The sequence below is a fragment of the Gracilinanus agilis genome, unplaced genomic scaffold, assembly GCF_016433145.1.
Source record: "Gracilinanus agilis isolate LMUSP501 unplaced genomic scaffold, AgileGrace unplaced_scaffold57859, whole genome shotgun sequence".
NCBI lineage: Eukaryota > Metazoa > Chordata > Mammalia > Didelphimorphia > Didelphidae > Gracilinanus > Gracilinanus agilis.
In genome coordinates this window covers 1,277-10,988 of record NW_025393419.1, presented here as the reverse complement: position 1 = coordinate 10,988, position 9,712 = coordinate 1,277, and the positions used below count along the sequence as shown (strand labels likewise).

The following is a 9,712-nucleotide window of genomic DNA, read 5'->3' as shown; positions in this document are numbered from 1 at the left end:
GAATAAACAGGAACCCCCTACCTAGCAACAGGAAACAAAGATTCTCATTGGACAACGGCCTCATCATTATTCCATAAAGGAGACAAATCCATTGCCCAGTGAGGGGGAGGAACACCATGGGACAATGCAGGGGAGAAACCGAGCCCCAGGATGCTGTCAAACTCGAATACCTTCCACACAAGTTTCCCTTTTACCTTCCCTGCCTCCCTCCCACTCTCCCTGGGCTTGCCCTCTTCTATCTCCTTCCCTCCCCCTTTCTCTCTCCCCAAATTTCTCTTTGCCCCTCATTCTTTCTCCCCTCATTTATTGCCCCTTTCCCCCTCTCTCTACTACTTCCTTTCTTTCTCTACCCGCTCTGTGGAGTCCTGGGACCTGAGTTCCGTTGTGGTTCTCATATTTCTCTGTGTGACTGACTTAGGAGGCCCCACCCAGCGTAACTCTACCTTCTCCTGTGGGAGGTGGATCAGCCCCCTCTCCCCCTCTGCCTCTCTCTGCCTCCCAGTGGGGGATGTCTGTCTTCCCCCAGCCCGCCCTCTCTGTGCCACTTCCTGTCCCGCCCTTCCAGCTTCCCAGAATCCCCAGGGTCAGAGCGGACTCCTTCCTTTCTGGGCTCGGGAGTGCTCCAAGCAGCGTGTCTGTGAGGCCCTCCTCCAAGAGGTGAGCCTCATTTCTCATCTGCCTCTCTCTTGTGGGGGAAGGCTCGAAGTGCTGCGGACTGGGAGAGGGGACCCACAAAGGAGCTTCTGGGGCCCCAGAGCCACTAAGGTTGGGTTTCCGCCGGGCCTGAGTGTCTGGTACAGCCCAGGGCTCTCAGCCCAGGCGGGGCCTCTCTCACGTGGCACCCGGGCCCTCAGCCAGTCAGCATAGGGGAGGGAGGTTTCTGCAGGGCGTTCCTAGAGGGGTCATGGGATAGCCTAGGAGGAGTCATATTCCTATTTATTTATGTCATTGTCCTACGAATAAGTGCTATTGGAGAAAGGGGTTGGGCTCTGGCCTTTATATGACGCAATGTGGTATGATTACTTGTGATTTTATTTTTTGTTTATGATTAATTACTATTAAAGGGGGGAGCTCAGCTTTTTATGATGTTATATTATATATACATATGATTATCTTTATTCAGTTTTCTATGAATAATTGCCATTGAATATTGGGATTGTTATGACAAGGTTTATATGACGTGATATTATATGACACATTATTTTTCTATAAATAACTGCTAATGGAGGAAGAGGTTAGAACTGAACACTGTAGCATATAATTGTATATGAGGAATAATTATTTTATTTATTAAGTTTTTAATGAATAATTGTTTTTGGATGGAAAAGTAGGGGCTCTGACCTTTATATTTTTCAATGTAATATGATTACTAATGAATTTACTTAACTTTTTATCAAGCATTGTTATTGAATAAAGTGGCTGGGGCAGTAGGATGTGATGAAATTTATAATTGTATTTATTTGTTTAATGAAATATGCTTTTGGGTTATATAGGTTGAGGCTCTGAGTTTTATAAGGAGTGATATGATTAGTTATGATTTTTATTTGCTTCATGATTAATTACTACTGGATTAAAGGGGCAGGGCTCAGCTGTATTAGATATATATTATCCCCAGAATTAGAAGTCATATTTTCCTTTCCCTTAGTTCCCCTAAAAGGTATATAAATTCCCCAAATTCTTTTGTTTCTGAGAGTTATCTCGAGTCGTGATTTCTCCCAGGAATCGGTACCTGGAGTACCAGAGGCTTTAGGCTGTGTGGTTTTGAGCGTGTGACTCTGTGTGGAGGCCCAGGATTGTACCACATTCGTCTCCTGATTATAGAGGTGGTCTTTCTGACTATTTCCTAGTTCTGTGTTTCTTCGAGTTTAGCAGGGTTTTGGTTTTAAAAAGATTATTACAAAAATGATTAAAATGGAAATAGGTATTGAGTTATAGTCGTTATACATGTATAACCTAGCAGAATTGCTTGGCGGCTCTGGGAGGGAGGATGGGAAAAGGGGATGGAGACAACAAGAATCATGTAACCATGGAAAAATACTGAAGAGAGTCTATCCATTCGGGTCCAGGTCAGGAAAGAACGGTCTGAAAGTGAGGTATATTAGACCTAACCATCCTTCCCCATTACCCTTCATCTACCCTATTAAGGGTAGGGAGAACAATGTACTGAGATTCATGGAAGTCAAATGCTAGATGTGAATTCTTGGAATTCATGATGTCTTAGAGACCAAGGATCGCATTTAGCCTCTCAGAGATTCCATTTCTCCTTTTTAGAAAATGAATTGGCAAGATGTATTGATCTACAACCTTGCAAGATGGATCCTTAGAACCCAAAGGAATTATTGACCAAATGTTTTAAATAAGGGACGTTTGGGAGTAGAAAAATTCCAATCCCTCGTGACTCGTAAGGAAGCATGTTTTCCATTTCTACCCCAGGGCAGATTGTATTCCCCAACAGAACAACAGAACAGAACAGTCCTTGAGGACCAGAACTGTTTTGTTCTTCTCTTTGGATCCCCAGGGCCTACCTAGTTCAGTGCCTGGAACAAAGGCAGTACTACTTCTACCTGCAGGTTTTGCAGTTGCAAAGGAGAGTGTGCCCACATGACCATGGGCCCTTCTTTGGTATTTCTGACTGGGAACCACCTTAGGGTAAGGGGGGTCCCTGTGTGACTCTCCTGGTTGGGCAAAACCCCACTCATTTACACTGTTTGTTTTTTTTCCAGTTTTGTCCAGGACAAAGTCTTTGCTGGAAGGAGACTCCAAAGCCAAGGTACTTAGAGCAGTAAAAACCCAGATGTGGTGGCGAGACCTGGGCCCCAGGGCATTGGCAGCTGTAGCCAGTCAGTCCACTGGCCTGGCCAAGGCTTTTTCCTCTCCCTCCCTCCCTTAGCTGGCTCTCTGTAGCAAGTTTAGGCAGCAGTCCCAGTCTGAGCCTAGCTCTAGTTTGGGCTCCTGACCATGAGGCAGGGGCATCCCTGGACCTCTCTTTCTCTCTTCTGGCCCTGCCGCCACCCACTGTCTCTGTCTCCTTTGGTGGTCTTTTAGGATTCTGAGTGAAGAAGGCCGGATCAAAAAGATCCAAAGGGCCTTTGTGCAGAGAGGGAGCCTCTTTGGGCTCATGTACCCCAAGGCCAGTCTGCAGAGAACCATGAACACCTTCTCAGGATAAGGTGATTATTTTCCATTGGAATGAAGTCTGCTTGCGTTTTCTTCATCCAAGTTCCCAGAATCCCAGAAATTTATCCATTGGCTTCTGGGAGGCCTTTGGGTCCCAGGTAAAGAGACTCTGATCTAGATTTCAGGTGGCAGGGAGGAAGGATGAGAGAATTTGGGGGAGAGGGAGTGGACACTGGGGGTGACAGAGAAGTGAAAGTCAAGGATAGTTTCAAGGCCACAAGAGAAGGAGGGATGTTAGGGAGGTGAGGCAGGAAGGGGGACAGCAGGCTTGGGAGGGAAGACACCGGGGTCCGTTTAGTCTAGCTGAGTTTGAGATTTCAGCTAGAAGGTCCCAAAGGACAATTAAAGGCTTAAGCCCGAGGTGGAGAGAGATACTTTGGAGGGCTCTACGTGGAGGGCAACAAAGGATGAGAGCGGGTGAGGTTGGCAAGGGTGAGTGGGCACAGAGAGTGAGGGGCATTGAGGCCATCCCTTTATTTGCAGGACTCCTATGCAGAGAGAAGGTGCGTAGGAAAGGGGAGAATGGACAGTAGAGAAGTCCAGTTGGGGAGGAGAGGCTGGGGTGGCTCAGGGAGAACAAGAGTGACCAGGGGGACACCTTTAAGGCTAAGCAGAGATGAAGGAGGAAGAGGAACAAGGAGACCAGCTTGGCTCTAGGCCTCTCTTTAAGGTCAGATTCCCCAAACTTTCCACCTTGAACTTTCGCTCCTTTCCCAGATCTGATGCTTCAAAGACATGGTAGAATCCACAGTTCCCTGCAAAACAGGTCCAAACCTCTAGGCCCCGCCTCTGCTGTAAGCCCAGCTCTGTGACTAGAAAGTGTAGAGAAAGCACCAGCCTTCCTTAGGGTGAAGGGAGTTTTGTCACCTGGGAGTTCCCTAGAGCAAGGAAACCCCAGGTCCAGGCCCTAACCCAACCCACTTGGGGAGCTTACATTTGTTCCTTTGGAAACTTCCTCTTCATAGCTTTTGCCCTCCGTTCTAGGGGCTCCAGGTCCTTCCTGCCCTGCCCTCCTAGCCAAAGCAGGTCACCCCATTCGTGGTTTGGAAGCCACCCATCCCTCTACAGCCCCATGGCTGGGCTTTCAGCTGGGCAGAGGCCGAAGCGTGTCCCAGAGTAGGCTTTCTTTCCGCTTCCCCCAGGGCAGAGCCTGGCCAGCTCACCTCCCCACTCTGTCCCCACCTTGCCCCAGAGAAAGCCTAGTAGCCTTCTCCCTCTGTGCCAGCCTCCAAACTCTGCCACGTAAGGTTTTCCTTACATAAAGGGGTGGAAGAAATACTGCTTGCAAAGGCCAAGGATGGGAGACATTCTGTAGGCCCAGAGCAGCGCTTCCAGAACACCAGAGACAGTCAGCCAGATGGTGGGTGAGCAGGGTTGGAGGTAGGTGGACGGGAGGAGGAGGCGAAGGGGGAGAATAACAAGGAAAAGGAGGAAGGAGCAGCAGGTTGCCATTGAGGGCTAAGAGAATGGATGGCCCACACTGGGCATCCAGGGCAAGAGAAGAGTGGGCAGACCTAAACCAGGAGGGGATTTATGGAGAGGCCTGGGGAGCCCATTGAGGCCTCGGTTTGATCCTCCTTGTCCTCAGGCAGAGCTGATATCAGGTAAGTGTGGAATGAGAATTGTGGGGGAGGGAAAGAATAATGAAAGCCCTGAACCTTTCAGGGGCCCCTCAGCAGGCTGGTTTCCCCATAACCTCCTCTGCCTCCTATGGGGAGCCGTTGGCAGAGGCCTACTCTGAGGCTGCGTGGCTGGCCAGTGCCCTGGGCCCCTGGGCTCTCTCAGTCCCTGAATCTGAGGTCCCTCTGTATACAGAGAGACTCATGTAGTGACCACACGTGCCTGCTGTCCTTCCAAGGTGGAGAAGCCACTTCCAAGAGCTCTGTAGGCAGCACAAGCAGCTGCCTTCCTGCCCTAGAAATGATTACCCGCTCTCAGGCCACCAAGGCCAGGAAGAATGTGCCTGTCAGATCAGCCCGCAGCATGAAAAGGCTGCTTGCCAAGAAGCAGCAGGTCCAGGAGGAACAGCAGCTGAGAGTCCAGGCCAAGAAAAAGGGAAGAGCCCAGAAACAGAAGGCTGGCCTGGGCAGAAAAGCCAAGAGCACTCAGAGCAGCTCTACTGCTCAGCCCACCTCCAGCACCCAGACCAGCCCCCAAGGCCAGAGGAGCTCCAGCAGCCTCCCTGGCCCGGGTCGCTTTGCCCTCGGCCTCCGCTGTGCCCCAGGCTATCCTGGCCCCAGAGGTCACACCCTCCCATGCCCAGGCACGCCACCTGTGATGGTCCCAGAAGGCAAGGAAGGAAGGAATGACCAGCAGAATGGCAGGCTGAATCCAGATGGAGAAGACCTCTGCGACTGTCTGGTCAGAGATTGCCCCGGCTGCTTCGAACAGTGCCCCACGTGCCAGTCGACCAAGTGTGGGCCCCTCTGCCGCCAAAACCGCATCTGTGTCTATGAGGTCTTTGCCGATAATGAAGGACAAGTGATCAGCACCTTCTCGTTACCCCATGCTAAGTACGGGCTGGAGACTGTGTGTGTGAGAGACAGCGTGTGTCTCTGTTTGTGCCCCTGCCTGTGCCTCTCTGTCTCTGCCTCTGTCTCTGTCTCTCTTTTTCCTGGGTGAGCTTCCCTGCCTAGAGAAGGAAATGGTTTGGGAATACTGACCCCTCCTGCTCTCAGACAATCTTGCCATGAGCAGGACACCTTCCCTGCCCTCTTCTCCCAATTGTTTTCACTCAGAGCCCAGATGCAGGGACCCAGGAATGCCTGTCATCCAGAAGGGACCCAAGTGACCATCTCCCAGAGATTCCCAACTCCAGCCTCTCCCAAAGCTGACTTTCCAGAACTTGACAAAGTTCTTCCACAGAAAGTGGGATGTCATTCCTGCCCTGACACTCTTCAGCCTCAGGGGCACAAGAGCCGTTCCCAGAATTCTCTTCCAGGTTCCTAAGATTCTCTTTGGTGTTTCAATTCGTGCTAGATTCCAACCAAAGAGAGAGAGCAAAGGCCAAGTGTTCTTCCTCCCTTTTGTCAGACGTTGCTTATTATCTTTATATAGTTTTGTCTGTGTGTCACGTATCTGTTGTGTCGTGTGTTTGTTACTCTCTACAGAGTTTATTCATGATTATAGAGTTCGGTGTTCTGACAGCCACGGGTGTAACCCATGTTTTGTTCTTACTTAGTGCCATGTATTAAGAGGAATCCTGAATCTCCTGGGACTCTCCTCCAAGTCCCTGTTCTGCATGTCTTCTGCAAGAGAGAATTTAAGGTGGTGATGAAGCTCCAGAACAGAAGAATATGTATTGTTAAAATGAGAGCAGATAAAAAAGAATAAAAAATGTTTGTGCAGTTAATGGATGATCTCCTTCCTTTGCCTACAGTGAGGTCTCCTGTGCCAGGCACTGTGCTGTGTGTGTGTGTGTGTGTGTGTTTCTCAATGACTTACTCTATACATAACGCTAGTGCTCGTTCAGCCCAGGAGCCACTGACAAAATATTATGTCCATCATGGTTTCCCACTGGTAGCCCATCCTGTGCTTGTCAGGTGACTCTGTGTGTCTGCTAGACCCTCACACACAAGAACTTCTCTTCTCTTGGAAGCCAACTTCCTCCAAACCAAGCAATCACATGTAGAGGCTGTCACCAAACAGTCAGTTATGCTGGATTCACAAACGTATTCTTCTTGTGTCCGTGAGGTCTTGAACCTTCTCCCTGCCCAGGGTCTAGAAGACCATTTATCCGGCATGGCATACTTCTCTGCAGGGGAGATGGGCTCAAAGGCAAACTCTTTCCATTCCCAAATGCCATGATTCCGTGGGAAGAATTCATACCTTCATGCCAAGAAGGGCCCGGAAGGAAGGCTGCAGGGATACAACTGAAAGGGGAACTCCTCTGACTTCCTGCAATACTCCTCTTGTGGTGTCCAGGCATCCCTGGCCAGGGCTGTGACTTGGAGGTCTTCATGATATCTCAAGAAGCCAATAGAATTCATTAAGAACAACCAGTCTTTCCTTCTTTTGGACAAACCTTCCCTCATACAAGGGAATGTTGGACAGTTAAGAGGAGCTCCAGGGGAGGAAATCAGAGGGCAAGGCAGAAACAAGAAGACAAACAGATAACCAAAATAGTTGCCAGATGGAGAAGCCTCATGTCAGCTTTGACATCTCCAGGGTTATGGTCACTCTCGACTCTGTGACAGACAGCTAAGGACCCGTATTCTTAACCGAGACCGTGCTCCAGTACCTCCCCTGCCCCTCAGACATGGGCCTGTTTTCAGGCAGCCCCTTCCTAAAGCACTGCCACAAGCTGCACAATGTCCTAGGCCAGTCTACCTCCTGGCACATCACTGAGACTTGCCAGGCCCAGGAGTTTCACGGGAAAGGCCAGGAGCTGGGCCTCCATCTGCTACTACACTGGCCTGCTTTCTCACTCCTGCTCTCAGAGGCAGGGAGGTGCCCATTCCTGAGGCTACATGACTCAGAGAGGGCTTCCAGAATCAGGTTTCAGAAAAGGGGGCAGGGGCCAACATGGGGAGAGATCTCTGTAAAGTATACGTAGCCTCTGACCAACAAAGCTAGGCCTCAGAGCCAGGGTAACAAGGACATGTCCAATGAGCAGGTGGAAATGCAAGACTGGTGGTCAGTGGAGAAGAGAAGGCTCCATAAGTAGACTGGAAAATCCTTAGCAGAGAGATGGTCACTGAGTCCATGGGAAGCATGTCATAGCCCAGTCTGCCAAAAACTCATCATGGGAGGGGAAGGGGGCAATGAGGGGTTCTTGGTAATCATGACCCAGGTATAGGCTCTGACAGGTTCTACCAAGCTGTAGAAAGGCTTCAGAGAAAAGCTTATCATTGACTGGGTGACCACAGAGGAGGAAGGAAGGATCGACTGAGCTGACTGCTGAGAGGCCAACATGCTAGCCAGCCCTTGGTTAATGAGAGGGTGAGTGGGGAAGGTCTTTTCTCTTCTGATATTCTTTATTCTAAGTGTATAAACTTGATCCAGTAATAATCATTGTATATACAATATTTGAATATTCTTTCTGACATTCTATATTCTACATTTTAAGATTCCTTTGCAAACTACGGTTTCCAGGAAAAATATTCTCAAATTCTTTCCAATTTTGACCTACCATATGCTGCTTTATGACCGTCTAATAAAATTTATTGTGTGAACTGTATTCTAAAGTTCTTTCAAGTCCTAAAATTCTATATCCAATGTTGTTAGAATCCTACCAATGCAAAGTGTTCTATATTCAATGTTCTAAAAATATTTCTACCTCTGACATTCTGTATTCTCTATTTGAAGAATCTTCCCTCTGCTAAACATTCTGAGAAGAATATTCTAAAGTTCTTTATCATTGTGACATTCTTTATTCTTACTTGGAAGGCCTATTCCATGGCTAAGCGGTCTAAACTCAGTATTTCAAAGTTCTTATTCTGACAGGGTATATTCCATGTTTTAAAATTCCTATCCAAACTGAGCATTTAAAAATTATTCATTTTCCAATTTTGAGATTCTGCATTTTAATGTTTGTCAGATTCTTACATTGGTAGGTATTCTAGACACAACATTCTAAATATTTCCAGCTTAGATGTTCTACATTTTATATTTGAAGAGTATTTTCATTGCTAAACATTCTGAGAACAACATTCTGCAGTTCTTTCTTCTTCGGATAGTCTAAGGAAGATCTATGTTTTAAGATTCCATCCATTCCTAAATATTACATAGTAAATATACTAATATTCATTCCATTTCTGACATTCTATATTCACAGTTTGAAAGTTCTTTCCATTGCTAAACATTTAAACTCAATATTCCAAAGTACTTTCCTATTCTCACTTTCTATATTATGTGTTTAAACATCTTGCAAAACTAAGAATTCTATAAATATATTCTAAAGTTCTTTCAAATTCAGACACTAAATAATTTATTATTTTGGCCTACTCCATCAAATGCTAAACACTCTTTAAAAATATTCAGAAGTACTTCCAAATGCTAACATTCAATATTGTATTTTGATAGGATCCTTCCATTGCTAGACATTGGATACTCAATTTCTAAAGTTCTTTCCAGCTCTGACATTCTTTATTCCATGTTACCAATCATAGCATTGCTAAGCATTCTGAGAATAATGTCTTAAAGTTTTTTGTTCTGATAATTTATAGCCTCTGTTTTAAGACTCCATCCATTCCAAAATATTCTATGATCAATATTCTAATCTTCTTTCAAGTACTTACATTCTAAAATCTCAGTTTTGAGGTCCCTTTTCATTGTTAAGCATTCTCAACTCAATCTTCCAATTATCTTTCCTATTCTGACATTCTGTATTCTTTGTTTTTGCACTCCCCCAAATTAAGCATTAGATAAAAAATTCCAAATTCCTTTCAAATCCCAATTTTCAATATATTTTTTAAAAAGATCCTTCCATTACTAGGCATTTTAAACTCTAAATTCTATAATCAATATTCTAGAGTTCTGAAATTCTATATTCTTAAATTCTTTTCTGCTTGGACATACAATATTCTCTATTTTA

At 46.5% G+C, this 9,712-nt stretch overlaps 1 protein-coding gene across 1 annotated transcript; it reads left to right on the top strand.

Annotated features, from left to right (window-relative positions):
• The first annotated feature begins 496 nt into the window (after positions 1-496).
• LOC123256331 lies at positions 497-6,519 on the top strand. Its single transcript, XM_044684972.1, has 4 exons — positions 497-657; positions 2,724-2,770; positions 5,036-5,690; positions 6,359-6,519. The coding sequence occupies exons 1-4, from the start codon at positions 509-511 to the stop codon at positions 6,369-6,371; spliced, it is 864 nt and encodes a 287-aa protein (XP_044540907.1). The 5' UTR covers positions 497-508; the 3' UTR covers positions 6,372-6,519.
• Positions 6,520-9,712: the final 3,193 nt, after the last annotated feature.

Excerpts from the sequence above, each read along its gene's own strand:
- LOC123256331 (XM_044684972.1), top strand. The coding sequence starts at position 509 with ATGTCTGTCTTCCCCCAGCCCGCCCTCTCTGTGCCACTTCCTGTCCCG. Across the intron at positions 658-2,723 it reads GTGAGGCCCTCCTCCAAGAG|TTTTGTCCAGGACAAAGTCT; the intron begins GTGAGCCTCATT and ends TTTTTTTTCCAG. Across the intron at positions 2,771-5,035 it reads AAGGAGACTCCAAAGCCAAG|GTGGAGAAGCCACTTCCAAG; the intron begins GTACTTAGAGCA and ends TGTCCTTCCAAG.